The sequence below is a fragment of the Petaurus breviceps genome, unplaced genomic scaffold (assembly GCF_028583685.1).
Source record: "Petaurus breviceps papuanus isolate PSGF00001 unplaced genomic scaffold, PetGlider_PUasm1.0 175, whole genome shotgun sequence".
NCBI classification, from domain to species: Eukaryota; Metazoa; Chordata; class Mammalia; order Diprotodontia; family Petauridae; genus Petaurus; species Petaurus breviceps.
This window is the reverse complement of record NW_027185764.1, coordinates 63,917,280-63,936,328: the sequence shown is the minus strand read 5'-3', so window position 1 is coordinate 63,936,328 and position 19,049 is coordinate 63,917,280. Positions and strand designations below refer to the sequence as shown.

Here is a 19,049-nt window from a genome sequence, read left to right as displayed (position 1 = left end):
CCTTTTGTAGTGTGTTCTTTCTTAACATTGCATATCCTTATTTAATTGCTTTGTGTTATTTACCCATCTGAAGATAAGTGATTCAGTTTTGCTACAAGCATTTTTTTTTTGCTTAGTTCATTTTTTATTTTGGTTGGTTTCTTAATATCAGAGGTCTGGGGATCCTCCAATAAAACATGCTACCCACTTCCTGAGAAAAAGGAGATTGATTTATGGTGCAGAATGATGCATATTTGAACATGGCCAATGTAAGAATGCAACTATGAAGATTTGCTACAAAACTTCTTATTTGGGGTCTCATTCTCTTTTCTCTCTTATTCCTTTTTGTTGTCAGGAGGGGAGACTGACTCTCTTCCCTCTTCTCAGTTCAATATTTTTAATCAGTCTCCTTAGGAACCAGGATTAAATTCTTAAGAACTTGTGAAATCCTTTTCATCTATTATCATGATCACACTTGCTACATACTCAATAAATACTAGATTGATTGGGGCCCTAAAAAGGTTCTATCATAGTGTCTCATTGTAGCATTGAGATGACCCTGAGCTCTTAAAAGGAATGCCAGTGAACCATAAGCTGGAAAGCCTTAGAATGTGAGTGTTATGTTCAGTTCAATTCAACAAGCATTTATTCAGCAGCTATTATGTTCAAGACACTATGTTAGGCAATCCCTGCCCTCAACTGTCTTAAACTCTCCTGGGGGAGAGAGCATGTATAAGATGTCATTACAACATACATTTGAATTTATAAACCAAGTATTCCATTGGGACTGAGATGGCCCTCCTAACAACAGGCTTCATCAGGAAAGGCCCTTTCTAGGAACAGGACTTAAGCCAAGTCGTATAGGAAGCTTGAGATTCCGAGAGACTGAATTGACTTTGGGGAGCATTCCTGCCATGAGGGACAGTCTGGGCAAAGGCAGAGGCAGGAGATGAAAAATCCTGTACAAGGAACAGCAAGTCAGTTTGACTGGGATGTAGCATACATGAAGGGTAATAATAGGGTGGATTTTATGTCTCTGGTCTTAGTGCACTGGCCTCGCTCAGCTCAGAGAAACTCATCACTAGGTTTATTGCAGGGTGGTGACATTTTTGACCATAGCAAATTTTCACGACCATGTACTAAGTTGAGGGGCTGTGACCTGTGCTTGTGGTATCCCCACTGATGGATCATTAAAACACTGAAAAAGTGAAGGAGTGCCTTCTTTGACTACTTATTATTTATTTCAGATGTATGTTGTATTGACTTATCTTGTACATGCTGTTTCCCCCAGGAGAGTTTAAGACAGTTGAGAGCAGGGATTTTTATCCTGTCTCCTTAGTGCCTAGCATAGTGTTCTAGGGATCCTTTAGAGATAACTTGATAACTAAATAAATGAACTAGGCCCATCATCCCCACAGAGCCTGCATTATTGGATCCCATTCTAGCCCATGTGAAGTCCATTCTGGCTCTCCTGAGTTTCAGAAAGAGTATCCTAAAAGTTCTTATGGCCTGATAGAATATTTTCTCCCATAAATGGAGATTATTTCTTCTAAAAAAAGCTTAAGGCGATTGGGGAGCAGCCTCTCTTTTAAATAATTACTAACATTTGTATAATGTTTTAAAGTTTGCCAGATCACTTTGTAACATCTATACACAATACATAACTTTTAAACCTCACAAAACCTTTGTGAGCTATATATTACAGGTATTGATATTTGCTTTAAAAAAAAAAAACTTGATAAGCAAACTGACTCTTTAAGAGACCAGAAGACTCTCCCATAGTCACCATTTAGTAAAGATCTACAGGAGGGAGTCTGTTTCCCTCCAGTCCAGCAGTCTGCCTGATGTGCCATCGTGTGTTTTATCTTTAACGGCTGGTAGGCAACAAACGTTTTATTAAACACTTTCTATGTGCCATGTACTGTGCTGAGCTCTGGAGTGTCTAGTCAGGTATTTTTAGCATGCGGTATTTATATATATATATATATATGGCCATATAATCAAGTTAATGTGGCAGTGTTCCAATTAGGTCAAAAGACAAAGATACTTTAAGTCTCCAGTTCTGGTTGCTTAAAAAAAAAATGCGAGTAGGTAAACTGAGTAGGAAATGGTTTGGCTCAGCATTGAAATAGACTCCCAGATGTTTGCTACGTAAAAATATAAGCAAAAAGAAAGACAGTCTCTATCTACAATCACCTTACATTCTAATGAGAGAAAACAGTACACAAAAGGGAATGCTAGAGGTAGAGGAGGTTCCAGTACAGGGGCATGGCACTGAAGTTTGCAAAGTCAAAAGCAGAGTCAGGAGAGGAAGGAATGAAGCCTAGCTAGCCTGAACCTCTGTTCAACTTGAAGAACACAGAAGGAACTCAGTAGAGTAAGAGGGGGACTGGCATAGCAGAGGGATGAAGCCCCAGGAAGAACACACCAGTGGCAGAGGTACTTTCCAGAGTAAGAAGGCAGCTGAGGCAAGATGGCAAAAAATCTGTAAAGATTCTTGTTTTGTACTCTTTTGACCCAGCAATACTACTACTAAGTCAAAGAGTTCAAGAAAGAGGAGCAAGGCCCATACATACAAAACTACAGCAAAATTATGGGTATGTGGATGTAATAGAATATGATTGAGAAATATTAAGAAATCATGAAATAGATGATTTCAGAAAAACCTGGGAATTATGTATTATGAACGAATACAGAGAGAATTGAGCAGAACCAAGAGAACAATGTATACTGTTATTGAAAAGATAAGAAGCTTTGAAAGATTTAAGAACTTTGATCAATGTATTGCCACACCACGACCCTAGGAGACCTCCAGTAAAGCATGTACCCACCTCCTGGGGAAAATGTGATAGACTTAGGGTGCAGAATGAGGTATAAATTGTTTAGACATGGCCACTGTGGATATATGACTGTGCATATGTGTTAAAAGAGTTTTTTTTTCAATAGATTTTTTAAAATAAAAAAGTATTTTAAAAAATTTAAGACCCTCTTTTGCTTTGGAATTTCAAGATTGCAAGGCAAAAACAATTTCATTAACTTAAAGACTCAAACAAAAAGCTATATGATATGTCTAGTCAGGCATTATTATGCTGTATTTTTAGCATGGGGTGTTTATATGGTCATTTTATGATCAAGTTAATGTGGCAATGTGCCAATTAAGTAAAAAGACAGAGAAACTTTAAGTCTCCAGTTGTGGTTGCTTTAAAAAAATGCCAATAGGTAAACTGAGGAGCAAATGGTTTGGCTCAGCATTGAAATAGACTCCCAGATTTTTACTATATTCAGTGTATTTTGTGGTAGCAGCAGCAATAGCACAAGTCTTGGAACTACAGAAAGCAGCTATTTCTTCTGGACAGTTCATCTGCCAATCATGTAGGTGCAACCATTTAAACATGTGTGAACCTGCAAGGTAGCTTTTTATAAGCTATGGACACCTTATCTTCTTATCACTTCCTCTCTATCAAAAGATCATAATTTCTACAGAAGTCCCCTCCATTCTGCATCTGGAGTACTTTGTGGGCGAAGACTCCACCTCCTAGCCTAATTAATGCTTGCCAACGTAGGATGATTGCAAAAAGGAAAGCTTTTCTGAGAAGCCAGTGCTAAGATATATTTGGAAACCTGACAGAGTAGTATTATGGGGCTGTGATAAATATTCCCACGAAGAGTATAGCAGGGAACTAGCAAACCCAGCATCCGAACCCTATATTCTCCTATGCGAGGCCCTGCTGTCTATCCTTTAAATGGCCAACAGCCACTGCTAGTTCTCTAGTGTGACTTACCTACATCTCCATGATCCCCATATTGCACAATCTTGGATCTGGTCCATAGGGTTCCGTAGGATGATGCCATTACATTAGTGTCTTAGATTTTAGAGATGGGGAAAAAAACCTATTGGGTCATCCAGACTTACTGAGCTGAGAAGGTAAGAGGTATGCAGAATGACATGAGGGAGAATGAAGTTACACAATCGTCTTGTTTCATGCTCAGAAGTGAGTGCCATGGCTGAAAAATCACTAGGGAACAATGCAGAGTAATATATGAAAGTAATGAACGTTTGGGAGATGACATCCTAGATTTTGGACCAAAAAGAAGTTATTGAGGAAGCTTTCTTTTCAACCCAGAAGTATGTTTAATTTCCTGACGCCTGATCTCATTTATCCAGTTCAGTGACTGAAAAATACATAAAAATGCCTCCTAACACTTAAGTCTGTTATAATACCTACGGTAGTTTTTAGGTGACCTCTAAGATTTGTTCCCACTTTGAGATTCTTATGAGTATAGTACCCACTCAATAAACTCTTGTTGTGTGCATGAATTTGGTATTTATGATGAACGATAACAGTAAAAACAATAAGCATATAAAGAACTCTTGAGGACCTTTCCAGGTCTGAAATCTTATTCTGAAAGATATTCCCTGGTATATTTGACTTGCATTTCATCACCTAGTGCAGTATTTGAACTAGGAGTTCTCCATCATTTACTTTGTAAATGGTAATGTAAAATGTAAAATTAAATTGTGAAATGTAAAAAATGTAAAAAGGTATCTTTGTAGAGATACAAAGATACAAAGAGATACAAAGATATTTCTTTACAAAAAAAATGTAAAAAGGTATCTTTGTAGAGATGGGCAACTACTTGTCAAGGATACCCTAGAAGGAATTCATGCTTGAACAGTGGTCTGGATGACGGCCTCTGAAATTCCCACAAACTGAGTTTCTATGACTTTAATCATAGTAGGTGCCAAGTAAATGTGTCTTGGATAAGTGAATATAGTCATTTCCATTTAATATGAGCAAGATGCAAAGTTACAAGTTGACATTCATATAAAGGCATTAGAATATATTTCACTTTCATAGAGAGAACTTATGTTGTGTTTGTAGGCTTCATATTGTTCAGTCATTTTTCAGTAGGGTCCAAGTCTTTGCGACCCCATTTGAAGCTTTCTTGGCAAAGATACTGGAGTGATTTGTCATTTCCTTGTCCAGTTCATTTTTCCAGATGAGGAAACCTAGGCAAGTAAGGTAAAATGACTTGCCCAGGGTTACCACAGATAGTGTCTTAGGCCACATTTGAATGCAGGAAGGTGAGTTTTCCTGACTCTTGACCCCATCTTGACCACTGCACCACCTAACAGCCCATATTTTGTCTTTGTATTTATTTGCTCCATTTTTATCTCCAGCACTTAGCACAAAGACTAAAACATAGTAAGAGCCTAATAAATGCTTTTTTTTCATTCCTTAAGTCTGTTACTGTATATAAGAGAATTAAAGGCAATTCAGTATTTGCAGTAGGCTACAAATAATTGTGTGAAGTTCATAACACAAGTGAGGACAAAAAAAGCTTTACTTTTATCAATTTTTATCTACTGAGGGCTAAGAACATGTGATGGGTCATGGTCAGAATAGAATCAAATTTGAATTCTGCATTGTTCTTTTATGTGGAAGGACCACTCGAGTCCCAGTCACAGAACAGAACACAAGTGTGGGGTATGAGAGACATTCTCCCATAGTTTCTATCTATGCCACTAGCCTTTTCTTGGCCTCCTTTCAATTAAGGCATCCAGTGGTCTCTGTTGTGCCCCCTCGGCAGTTCAAAGCATCCAAGTATGACAAGGGTTCAGTTAACTCCTGGGTTTGTACACTTAACTTTTTAAATAACTATATTTCAACATAGTTTCCTGCATAACACTATGTTTTTTTATGCATTTAAAAACATTCTGAGAAGAGTAAAAAAACAAAATCTTCATGTGCCCAGAGGATCCATGACACACACACCTCTGCATTATTGGTCAGTCTTAAGTTGCAGTCCCACATATACAAAAAATTATTTCTCCCTTTGTCCCTTATTTAGTGCTTTTCTTTCCACTAGAAAATCAAATCGAATAAATTTTTACAACAGAGTGTTACTAATGGAGGGGAATTGGGCAAATCTTAATCTGGAAGGATAAATTCTTAATGCTAGGACTGAAAACATTGTGTCAGGTTAGGTAGAGGATATATATATATATAACTGGGTAGGGGGACCTTCCTTGTAACCCTCCTATCACACCATTTTGGTGACTGAATACTCCATTCCTAAAACGGGGCTGTTTCTTAAAAAATTAAATTAAATTAATCCTCAATATACTACCCACAATACTAACATCCTCTGCAAAGAAATAACCTTCTTGCTCTCCCACTATATACATTAGTTGCATTCTGTTCCTCACATCTCCATCTCCTATTCATCTGGATTCAGATCATACTTAGCAAGTCATACTTAATAATAGGTAAAAAGTAGAAATTGATAAACATTGTTCAGAAATGCAAAGAATTTAATTGCCATTTTTAGAGAAGTGAAGAGGCAGATATTCTTAACCTAAATCACATTGTAAAGAGATAAGCATAATGAATATCTGTGCCCTTAAAACAGAAGTGGCTTTTGATTAGAAGGGTCCCACCTTCCCAGAAGGAAGTATTTTGCTTGTAAAAGTGTTAGTAAAGCTAGTCCTCTTGATGTTGTTTGAAAGGTAACTTTTTTGTGCCTTCTTCTTTTGTGGTTTTGATTTTGGCTTTTGAGCAGATAATTGTTTGTTTTTGAGACTGTCTCACTCCAGCTGGAAGTATAGCCCACTAACTAGCCCAGTTTCCTTACCAGTAGGCACTGAAACTTTGATCTGTTCCGTTTTTCTTGTCCCTCCTTAGGCAATCAGGTGGCCTTTACTCCAGGGAGCTTACTAAGTTGGTGGCAAACCATTTTCTGACACCCAGTGGGCTTTTGGGTGACAGTTCAAAACTTGAGTTCAGGTAATCCTCTACCTCAACATTGGTAACAGGGAGTACAGGCATTTTACCACTGATACTTTTCATTTGTTAAAAAGTGAGGAAAAGAGAATTTCTGGCTTTCTGTTGGTCAAGTTGATTGATTGAATTTGGAGATTGTTTATTCCATACAACTTATCTAGAGGGTTTAAAACAAAGCTTGATGGGAACCAAAGCTGATATCATGTGGCAATAGTATGATTGTTTTTCTTTTTCTTTTTTTTAAGATAGACCAACCATTTTATTTTCCTCTAATCGGTTCAGGAATGTTGATGGACAGATAGCTCTTCCCATGGGCTTTGGAGGGGTTCCGTGGGCAGCACCCGCAGGTCTGAAGCTGGGCAGGTCTGAAGCTGGGTGGGCATCCGCTCCTTGCGGGCCTCCCTGGAGCGGTTCCTCACTGCCTTGCTGTGGATTGCGCAGCTCACACAGTAGTGCAGTTTCACGTACAGCTTGGGCAGCACAGAGGAGTCTAAGACACTGGCCTCGGAGATGTCCCTGACAGCCGCGGCCTCCACGATGTTGCGGATGATGAGCTTCTTGACGGCTTTGTCCTTGGGCACGCTTGCGGGCGCAGTTGGTGCAGCGGATGGGACGCACGTGGCCGCAGCCCTTCTTGGCGCGCCCGGTGTTCCTCCTCTTCTTGGCCATCTTGGAGGCCAGGGACTGAAAAAGCAGTAGTATGATTTTCTATGACCTGAAAGAAAAGGATCCATAGCCAGTAGCCTCATGTAAGGAAGGCTCCTACCACCAGACATTACCACAAACAAAACTGGACAGTGATCAGTTGGCATTTGTAATTTACTGGTATGTGCAACACCTTGGAAGTGGTGGCTGGCCCAAGTAGAAAGCTTACCCACCTCAACTTTTACTAAGCATTTCAAGCTGCTGATTACATTCTAAGCCTAAAGCCAAGAAGCTATTCTTTTAAAAGGCAGGTAGACCAAAATTTAATTTAGTATCTGGTGAGTTTTTAAGATCATTCTTGACTGTAACATGCCAATTAAAAGTTCAGAAACAAACTCATTTAAATCTATTTTTAGGACTCCAACTATTAAAAATAATCCAAACTTTTTTTTTATTATTGAAAGAATTTGCAAGTGTCAGCAGGTAGAAATGAAACCATGTGTCAGTGAAGTCCAGCTGCTTTATAGAGCTTACAAATTTGTAAATTCTTATTTAAAGTGAAATCAGGACTAGAAGCAACTAGAGGCTCTATGACAGCTCTGATCTGTAGATCGAATTCTAATTAGGAGGTACAGGTTGAACATGTTATATAGCCTGGCTCCTTGGGTCTCTTGTAAGGGGGGGAAAAAAAGTTAACAAAGGCTTAAATTTATACTCTGTAAGCCTCAGTATTTTCAATTTATTCAGTGCTTCATATTTTAGCAAATAAATTGGTTTTGACTGAATGCAACCAAAATTTTCCTCTCTGGCTTCCCAATGGTGTCCTGATAAATGATATTTTTTTCCCCCTTTAAAAAGTACTTGACCTTTTTCTGCATTTTCCCTCTACATCTCTGTTTCCTAGCTTCCCCGACTTTCTTCCAGACTCAGCTAAAGTCTGCCCCCTTTGACAAAAAGCCTTTACTACCCACTTTATTTACCTTCTTGCCTTCCCCCTGATATTATTTCCAGTTTATCCCGTTTATTTCTCATTTGTACTCAATTTGTTTGTATATTATCTCCCCCATTAGACTGCGGGCTCCTTAAGGGCAGGGACTGTGGTTTTTCTTCTCTTTTTTTTGGGGGGGGGAGGCAAGGCAATTGGTTTTAAGTGACTTGCCCAAGGTCATACAGCTAGTGTGTCAAGTGTCTGAGGTTGGATTTGAACCCAGGTCCTCCTGATTCAAGGGCCAGTGCTCTATTCACTGCGCCGCCTAGCTTCCCCATGTTGGTTTTTTTGTTTTGTTTTGTTTTCCATTGTACCCTCAGCACTCAGCACAGTGCCTGGCATATAGTAGGCACTTAATAAATGCATGTTGACTTAAAGGTATTGTTATATGTATAGAACTAGCAGAAAAGGAGATCGAGACAAGAGAAATGAGATCAAATCTCAGAGAGAAGGTTCATTATTTTATCCATTCTGCCTTCTGGTCTCTTGAACTCTGAGAGATGTTACCATTGTATTTAAACCAAATCAGCATCTGATATTATCCTGTTTGACAGCAGTTCATGTGTATAATTTTCCCCCTAATGTTTTCTGCAAATGGCAAAGTAGAAATATCAAATAAAAGACATTATCCACATTAGGCTCCTTTGCTGTTTCATGTCACTTTAGTGCTGTTATTTTAAAGAAAGGAGACTATTACGGTGTCAGCATCTGGAATCGGGAGCATAGCAGGGAGCCTGAGATGCTATCCATCAGTTCTTGACAAGGCAGCATCAGGAAAGTAAATGGATGGTGTTTTAGCTCTGGGGCTTTTACCAAGAAACCTGCTCTTGTTCTGAGGAGAAATTACTGCTGCCTGATGCACATTGTTGTCTTTGTGTGAAGTGCACCCAGCACTGACACCCTCTGACAGGACTGCTGATTACAGCGCCTGCATGCATTACTGACAGACAACCTGTGGTCTTTGTCATGGAGTTCACTAGGAAAGCTGCAATAACAAGCCATTCATTACAGTTGTTAAGTAAAACAAAGGATCCTTTTTTGCCCCCTCTCCTCACCCTTGTCCATTTGCAAATCCCCTAACTTCCTTCAGGGCTTAGCGTAGCTGCCACCTCCTCTGGGGAGTCTTTCCTTATCTCCTTAGCTGTTAGTTCTCTCTCTCTCTCTCTCTCCCTGACTCCCTCTTTCCTCTCTTTTTCTCCCCCTCTCTCCTTCACTTTCTCTTGTCCTCCCTCTTTCTCCTCTTCCTGTCTCCTTTTCCTCTCCTCTCTCTCCCCCTTCCTCTCTTTCATCTCCTTCTTTTCTCCCTCCTTCCCTCTCTCTCCCTAAATTATATTACCTGTTCACTGTTTTACTCATCTTTCCCCTCCCCCCAAGAAGGTAAACTCCACAAGGACAGGAAATGTTTTTCTTTATATGCACAGTGACTTACACATTTTTCTCCCTCTGCCCCAAATTGGTCTTGAAGACTCCCACTCTGGAAACTCCTTCCATTGGTACAGATTGGCAACTCCTCTATAATTTGTGATCTTTGCCCCACTTAATAAATGATTTTTCATGTGTTTCATTCATTCCTTGGGGAATTGTCTGGGATCCTGAGTCAGTAAATGGCTTGTCCACGGTCATAGCCAATATCTCTCAAAGAGGCAAAATCCAAATCTAGTTCTTTCCATCTATAAGACCTTGCTTCTCTCCTCTGTCCCATACTGCCTCTTTTATTGTACAGAGGGTGTCTGTCAGCTTTTAAACCTTCTTTTTCAGTAATAGAGGGTGATCCTATAACTGAAGGGTTAAAAAATTTCTCTTACCACTAAGGAGAAAAAAACAAAGATCTTGCCCTAATGTGATAGAGAAATGCATTTTTCTAGATCTTCATCTAAGCTTTAAGCTCCAGATGTTAGTCACATGTCTTATAGGGGGCAAGGGTGAGGATGGTAGTTTCCTATTCTATGTCGCTAGAGGTTGCACTATAAGAAGGATGAGATGAAAAGCTGGCCCAGTGTCTACTCTCATCCCCGCAGAGAAGACTGCCCTTTAAATAGCAAAGGGGGACACTGGCAGTAAAGTCTCTGTCTGCAGGAGCTTTTCCTGTTCAAGTAGAATCTTGTCGGGCCTTCCTGACATGCTCGTGGTTGGCATCAGCCCACAGGACCTCAAATAACAGTTGTTTTCCCGTTGCTTTATGATTTGGCTCTTGTCGTTTTCCTTCAAACATAGAAAGGGTTCTGACGGAGATGAGGCCCAAAGGGCCAGAGTTGTATTGGCTCCCTCGTAAGCATGATGCTTAAAGCTGTGTGTTGAGCGAGGGAGAACCACTCTCCATTTTAGAGACTATAGTGGTCTTATTCCGAAAATGTTACAGGACTTCATCTTTAGTGATTTGAAGTCTCTGTATGTATGTACTGTATAGATGAACGTTTATTTAAATGTGCTCTTGAGAATATTGAAAAGCAAGATACTTTGTGAACTTGATAAAACTGGGACATAAATAATTTCTTTGCTTTTCTTTTTTTGCAAGGCAATTGGGGTTAAGAGACTTGGCCAGGGTCACACAGCTAGTAAGTATCTGAGGTCAAATTTTAACTCTGGTCCTTTTGACTCCCAGGGCCGGTGCTCTATCCACTGCACCACCAGGCTGCCCTGAATAATTTAATTTTATTATTTTTTTTAAATGAATTTTATTGATGAATTTTGTTTCAAAATCTGCCATTTGTGGTAATAGACTCTCTTCCCCTTCCATTTTGAACAAAGAAGAAAAGCTATGCAAACATACTTTTTACAGCAACTAAGTCTGACAATGACTGAATCTATCAACAATATTTTTAATCAACCAACAAGTACCTATTATAATCCAGGCACTGGAAGAAGAAGTACAAAGAATGAAATGGGTGTATAAAGTTTTCTGCCCCAGTAGTCACCTTCCTGTTTGGTGAGAATAGGGAGGTGTTTCATTATCTGTCTGACCCATTCCTGTTTTCTCATTGGCTTCATTTTAGGATTATAACTTTAGGGCTGGGGACACCCCAAAAGTCATTTAGACCAACTCCCTGACTTTACAGAGGAGGAAAACTAAAGGCCAGACATATGCAGTATAATTTGCTTGGGAACACACCAGAAGTAAGTAGTAGAGCAAAGATTTCAATTGCAGGCCCCTTTATTCTAATCTGGAGAATGCTTTCCATGAGAATTGGTCCACAGGCCAATGGTCCTTGCCTCATTATTTGTTGAGAAATGAAAGTGGTTGTGAGGAGAAAGAAAATGAATGGTGGTTGCAGAATTTGACTTCCTTTTAAGGATATTGTCATTCATGTCATTAAAGTCATGCATTAGGGTTCTTTGGATTTCTCTTAGTTTACTATGTGTCAATTCATATGTATCTTCCCATGTTTCTCTGAAATCCTTTTGTTTGTCATTTCTTATTTCATAATAATTTTCCTTAACACTATATACTGTTTTGAGCCATCCCCCAGTTTTTAATGGGCACTATGTTTCTAGTTCTTTTCTAACACCTCTTTCAGGTATATGCCTCATATAAGAATCATTTCAAAGTACAATGATCTCACCAAGTTGCTTTCTGCTAACCCAAGAGATAATTGTTTTCCATATTAGAAGAGGGGGAGAGATTAAAGAATATTGTACAATAATTATCTTCAGGGAAGAATTTGTGCATTTTGGGACTCTCTATGGTCCAGTAAGGAAAGTACGTTTGAGGAGTGCTGGGAAATGTACTTCCAGGAACTCTCTTGCTTTATTTAATTTTTTGGCCCTCTACTAACTAATGCTTTTGGGCCCAACCTTTGGTTTTCAAATAGATCAGCAAACAGTGTCAATAACATAAACGAAATTTTTCTCATTTCAGGTTATCATTGCAGACGATTACTCAGATCCCTTTGATGCCAAGAGTGAGCTGAAAAATAAAGCAGGAAAGGGGGAAAGTACTGGCTACATGGAGCCCTACGAAGCCCAGAGGATCATGACAGGTAAGAATGGCCAGCGACCTGCAGATAAAGAAATCAAACCCAAGCTGCAGGGTAGAAGGGGATGAGATGGTGTGTGTGTATGTGCGCATGTGCAAGATTTGGAGCAGGGTGTCACATTTCAAATAAAGTTATTTGATTTGGTGTCTCCTAAGGAAAGTCAGTGAAGGCCCATCTGAAGTTGTGAGTATGTCCTGGAGGAAAATGAGTTTCCAGAGAAGGACTTGGGTCAGAGAAAAGAGGGAGAAGGAAAGGCAGGTTTTCCCAGTGATTGTTTTCCAGTGATGGGGGGTACAAGTGTGTGTGGGGGAAATATTTAAATTTAAGAGTTAGCCAAACACATTGAAGTAATTTGGTAGAGATTTAGGAAGCTATAATATCTTTCTAAGGCACCAAAAAAAAAATTTTGTTCCTTGATGTCTTTGGCTGCTTTTTAGTATATACCGGTGCCTCTCTGTGTGCTTTTTTAAATTTTTAATTAATATCATTTTGAAGGCTTCTTTTGGACACTCTGTTTCTTGGAATACTACCCTGGATTGCTTTTTTTTTTTTACTTGTCATGTTGTTTTAGCTAAAGCATTGATAATGAAATAAGTTTATTTTTATAGAAACTAATTTTATTACTTCTATAGTGACCAGTTGTGATATCATATAACAAAGAGTTGAATTTTTTTATGATGTGCTATGGAAGAAGAGATTGACTCATAAAAATGAGATTTTTATTCAGACATCCTTTGAAAATGCTGATCTCCATCCTCCTGATTTTAATTTTATCCTTTGAAAACCAACTTCTTTGAAGAGTCATTGGGCAAAGGTGAATATGTATTGAGAATCCTGGGCTTAGAACTGAGCAGTAGCTAGGAGTCTCCCAGTCTTTTAATAGTTAGAGAAAGTTTGCTTTTGTTTCTCATTAGATAATTGAAAGCTAATGATGCTATTTAGATGAATGTAAAAAATTTGTTTTAGATATGTTTTTGTTTGTTTGTTTGGAGCTCTGTTGGTGTGGGGAACTCCTGATGTGAATCTCTGTGGATATAAATTAGGAATTTAGCTGTTAACTTAGAACCTGAGAGAGTTGCTTTGGTCATTGGGAGTGTAAGTGTAAGTGCCCAAGATCACACAAGTAGTATCTGTCAGAGGCAGGATTTGAAACCGGACCTTGCAGTGGATTGAATGCTAAGCCAGGAAGACCCAAATTCAAACTCTACCTTCATATACTTAACCACAGTGTTTTACCCTGAGCAAATTACTTATCTGCTCAAGCCTCAGTTTTCTCATCTGTAATAGAAGAGGGTTCCTTTCCGCTCTCCATCTAAGATCTATGACTTTCCTAACTCTAGGGTTGCCTGTCTATACATGACACCACCCCTGCTACTGCCTTTCTGTAGTTTTAGATGCCTTTATTTTATGCTAGATAGAGACTCGAGCTCCCACAAAAGTCCGAAGCTGAAGGCTTCTCCCAGTGAGGAGGCCTTTACTGAACTCTCGAAGGCTTTGCTAGTGGGGCACAAGCTCTGACAGGCCCTCGCAGACTGAAAAGACTTTGAATATGTGCCCGGTGATGAATTGTATGTCTGAGAACCAGCCTAGCTAGCTAAGCTAAGGGACGTTTTTGGCCACAGCAGCAACTCCTGAAACTATCCACTACGTCACTGAAGATATGTAATTTATCTCCATGGAGAGAGTGTCCATACCACATCCTGGAAATGTTAAGTACAGGAGATTTTAAAAAATTATATATAATGCTAGCTCCTCATCTCAAGATCCATCCTCCCCTTTGTAGAGTAGACAAGGCCTGCTTCACTGGTCCTTTCTTTTGGAGAGAGGACGTTAAGGAACCACGTTGGGAGCAGCTGGGTGGTACAGTGGAGAGTGACTCCAGCCAAGCCTGGAGTCAGGAAAACTCATCTCCCTCAGTTCAAATCTGACCTCAGATATTTACTAGCTGTCAATTTAACCCTGTTTGCTTCAGTTTCCTTATCGGTAAAATGATCTGGAAAAGGAAATGGAAAACTACTCTAGTATCTCTGCCAGTAAAATTCCAAATGGGGTCACAGAGAGTTGGACTGAAGCAATTGAGGCTTAGTATCAGGGTCTCTGTAGCCATGGCAGCTGTTATTCCCTGAGATGGTTAGGATTTAGGCCGGGGGTGAGGAATTTGCAGTCTTGAGATCACATGTGGCCCTCTAGGTCCTCAAGTTCAACCCTTTGACTGAATCTAAACTTCACAAAAGGATTTGTTCTGTAAAACTTGGACTCAGTCAAAAGGCTGCACCCAGGACCCTTTTCCCCAACATGGCGCAGAAGTCGAAGAAGGAAGCTGTTGTCCCCCCCAAGACAGAAGCCAAGTCCAAGGCCTTGAAGGCCAAGAAGGCAGTGCTGAAGGGTGTCCATAGCCACAAAAAGAAGAAGATCCGAACATCCCCCACCTTCCGGCGACCCAAGACACTGAGACTTCGAAGGCAGCCCAAATACCCTCGGAAGAGTGCCCCTCGCAGAAACAAGCTCAATCACTATGCCATCATTAAGTTTCCCTTGACCACCGAGTCTGCTATGAAGAAGATTGAGGACAACAACACCCTGGTCTTCATTGTGGACGTCAAGGTGTATCAGCAATGCCATATTCACAATGCCTATAGAGATTACAAATATGCTGATATAATTATCCATCACAAAATACGTCAGGTTTGCCATTTGGGGAAATAAACTAGAAAATTTATTAAGATACCAAAAGACTGAGTCCCAAAACCAGAAAGTGAAAGCCATCAGAGTAGTTATGATATTGGCACAGGTAGATAAAGTAGAAAGCACCCACATTTTCAAGCCTTTAAAACAGAACAGGCTACCTCAGGCAAAGGTCCTCCTCTCCCCACTCACAGCAACCACCCAGCATGCTCCCAGCAGCTCCGGCCCCTGGCGGTGCTCAGCAGGGGTCCTAACTCAAAAAAAAAAAAAAAGGCAACCGCCGCCAACTGCCAACCGCAGGACCGTTAGCTCGGCTTTTCACTTTCTCTTGCTCTGCTATGTCAGCACGTCCATGGGGCATGGGAGATCTTTAAATCCCATAACCCTTACACAAGGCCAACAAGCATCAGATCAAGCAGGCCGTAAAGAAGCTGTATGACATCGACGTGGCCAAGGTCAACACACTGATCCGGCCCGATGGAGAGAAGGCCTATGTCCGTCTTGCTCCAGACTATGATGCTTTAGATGTTGCCAACAAAATTGGAATCATCTAACTTGCTGTGTCCCCATTCCACCTACATAAAGTTTTCCAGGATATTCAAAAAAAAAAAAAAAGGCTGCACCCAGAAGGCCCCATTTGGCCTTGAGGCTGCAGGTTCCCCACCCCTGGTTTAGATTCTTCAGACTTACAGAAACAGCCCCAATTGTAACTCCAGTTACTTGGTGCAGTTTGTCACGTGAAATTGGTTAAAAATTTGTGGTTGTCAAAGTGAGTGCTGACTGGGAATTTGAAAGAGGGGTTGGGGAACTTGGGTTTGTGGTCTAGGAAGCCAGCACCATACCTTGTGACAAGCTGGTCATGCTGAAATGCCCAAGTCTGTGCTTTCCTCTCCCATGTTGCCTGCTCCCTCCTGATGGAGGGAAGGGACCATTTATGGCCATAAGGTACAGCACAGAATGACAAGATGATGACAATGATGGGCAATACTTAGGTCCCCATTCTTGGGACTGGGATGATTATGTGAAGATGTGGAGAACAAGGCATATCGTGGTACCCTATACCTACTCCTTTCTTGACCTCTCTGAAATACTTTATAGTGTGGATGGTCCCATCCTGCTTACTGTCTCCTCTTGAGGTTTCTCATAACATCGGTCTCTCCTGATTCTCCTCCCACCTGTCTGACCACTCTTTCTCTGTCTCCTTTGATGATTCCTCTTCCATGGGTTTCCCTCAAGGCTCTGTTCCAGGCCTCTTTTTTCCTCCATTATATAATCTCAGTGGGTGATCTCATTAGCTTCTATGGGTATCTTCTTAATGCACATGATTCCCAGATCCCTCTGCTCTCCTCTCCCTTCCCCTCTCCCTCTCTTCTCTCTCCTCTCTTTCTCTCACTCTCTCACCCATCCATACACATTTTCTCTTCACACACTACAATTTTTAACTGTCCTACCCTGCATTTGCAGCTGAGGGAAGCTGTGATTTCTGTTGCAGCTGCAATGCAGTGGCTATTTTTAGTTTGTCCCTGCCTGTGTGCATCAGATCTGGTTGGCAGAAGAGCTGAGATAGAGCCAGGGTATGAGAGGGAGATTTCTTAGTGGTGAGACTTCTAGTAAAGTATATTCAATTGGCTGCTCTTCTTTCTAAATTATATTAGGTTTAGTACATTGAGTTTTCTTTTTAAAATATTGCAAGTATTTCTATACCTGATCCATGAAGGACAACAGCTTCTGTCCTCCTTGCTGACCCTGAAATTATCTTCAGAACATACCCCTTTTCTATAGAGCAAATTAATTGAATTGAAAGCTATATTTAAAGTAGGTTGATGGTGGTTGTTATCATTGTATTACTTGTTATTGACCCATAGGCAGGTGCAGGATTTATGTTGTCTTCCTGCCTTGAGATCTGTTTAGAGCGATGCCATTAAAAATAAACCAGAGAAAACATAAGGAAAAGCATGACTTTTCTGATTCAGAACTACCTTATATTGATTCCGTTTTGCTTATATGCAATTCAAGTTAATGCGATTTTTAAAAATAATGCCTAATTCAGAAATATGAGGGTAACTATCAGAGCAGAGTAAAACGACTTTGCTAGATCATTATGTTCCCCTCAGCTATTTACAGTTCAAATCCTGGATTAATAAGCAAGGACAGCAATAGCAGCCACTAAAAGAAATTCTGTGCTTCTGTCATTTACTTAAATAGGCCTCTCTCTGAACTATAAGACTTTTTTTTTCCTTTACTGCTTCCAGTTTTATTCATAGGGTCTGTGTTAAAAGTTCTCATTCCTGATGAATAACACGATAGCAAGGAAGGAACAAAAAGCTTTCAGCCTTTATTATGAGACTTGGGGGCAAAAATCCTGCACATTTACTTTCAGGCCTCCTTGCAAAAAAAAGGCCCACAGAAAGCAAATTAACAAAGTGGAATGAGGTGGGAACTTTCACATGAGCAGCAACCTGTAGGATGCAGATCCTGGAACATGATGCTTTTGTGCTGACCCGGCAGATCTGGATGTTGCATTTTCCTGATACACTTAAAAGCCCAGAATCAAATATTTATTAATTAAGCATTTGCTGGCCACCTAGTATTATGCTAAGGGTCAGTGCCACAGGATAATTAGATATAACAGTCACAGGAGGAACTTAATGAACTAGCCAGGGAGATAAAGTAGAGAATAATAAAAGGTAATATATAAGCAAAGATAAATGATGTGTTCAAAATAAAACCTAATTGTTGCAGGAATTCAGAGAAGGGAAAGATACTAGGGAGGGCTTCATGGAGGAAACATTTCCAAAATGTCTGTACAGGACTTGGATTGGTGGATAGGAATGGGAATCACATTCTAAGTTAAGGATTAGTGAAAGCAAAGTAGGTAGAAAGGATTATTGTACATAAAGATAGTACTGGAAGGGCAGTCACAAAATCTCAGAGTTGTGAGGCACCTCAAAGGCCCCCTGAGTCTAATCCATATCTGAAAAGGAATCCTTTTGGCAAGTGTATGCTTTACACAGTAGGTTCTCAAAGACCGTTTCAGAGGACCCGCAAAGTCAAAACTCTTTTTGTAATAAAACTAAGATATAATTCGGCTGAGATACACCCTTTTCCAACTTCTTGTCTGTTTGAGGCTGGATTTTGTTTTTACCCTTCAACCAAAACAACATATCCCAACTGATTAAATTCAAATGCAGATGTGAGAATCTGTCTTCTGTTAAGCCAGACATTAGGGAAATTTTCAAAACTTTGTAAAACAATGTTATCCTTCTCATGGAATTTTTCTTAATTTTGGAAAATAGTTATTTTTCATTAGAATGTTATCTATGTTAGCATAAAATTTTCATTGTTATTTAAAAATACATTAATTATTTTAAAAATTTAATAGTTTTCATTTCTAAGATGATAAATATGAGTTATATAATGCACATATACAAACTTTTTTTTAAAAAAATTTTTTTAATTTTTAAAAGTGTAAAGGGGAGCCTAAGACCAGAATGTTTGAGAACCACCACTCTGTAACATCCTAGACAAATGGTCCTCCCATCTTTGCTTGAAGATCTTGAGGGAGGGAGAACCTGCCACCTGATGAGGCATTCCATTAGGTCAGGGATTCTTCACGTGAGATCCACAGAAGGGCTCCTTGGGTAGATTTGAGGGGATATCTGAACTTGAATGGGGGAAAAAATTATGTCTTGGGTTTCACTATTCTCTAGCTGAAATCTTAGCATTTACTTCAAATGATCAAATGAGATAATAGTTGTAAAAAGCACTTAGCAAGGGGTGGGTAGGTGGTGGAGTGAATGGAGCACTGGCCCTGGAGTCAGGAGGACCTGAGTTCAAATGCGGCCTCAGATACTTAACACAAAAACTAGCTGTGTGACCTTGGGCAAGTCACTTAACCCCAATTTCCCTACCTTCTCCCCTCCAAAAAAAAAAAGCACTTAGCATAGTCTCTCTCTCTCTCTCTCTCTCTCTCTCTCTCTCTCTCTCTCTCTC

The 19,049-nt window shown here is 39.9% G+C and overlaps 2 protein-coding genes and 1 pseudogene across 2 annotated transcripts in view; 2 read left to right on the top strand and 1 right to left on the bottom strand.

The window, feature by feature from the left end:
• SHB (SH2 domain containing adaptor protein B) overlaps positions 1–19,049 on the top strand; it is a 352,341-nt gene that overhangs the window by 98,872 nt on the left and 234,420 nt on the right. The window contains exon 2 of the mRNA XM_069085291.1: positions 12,254–12,374. Within this exon, the coding sequence (XP_068941392.1) occupies positions 12,254–12,374 (121 nt within the window). The remainder of the gene's footprint in view (positions 1–12,253; positions 12,375–19,049) is intronic.
• LOC138158936 (small ribosomal subunit protein eS26-like) lies at positions 7,009–8,443 on the bottom strand (annotated as a pseudogene).
• LOC138158935 (large ribosomal subunit protein uL23-like) lies at positions 14,639–15,640 on the top strand. Its single transcript, XM_069085292.1, has 2 exons — positions 14,639–14,975; positions 15,452–15,640. The coding sequence occupies exons 1-2, from the start codon at positions 14,667–14,669 to the stop codon at positions 15,608–15,610; spliced, it is 468 nt and encodes a 155-aa protein (XP_068941393.1). The 5' UTR covers positions 14,639–14,666; the 3' UTR covers positions 15,611–15,640.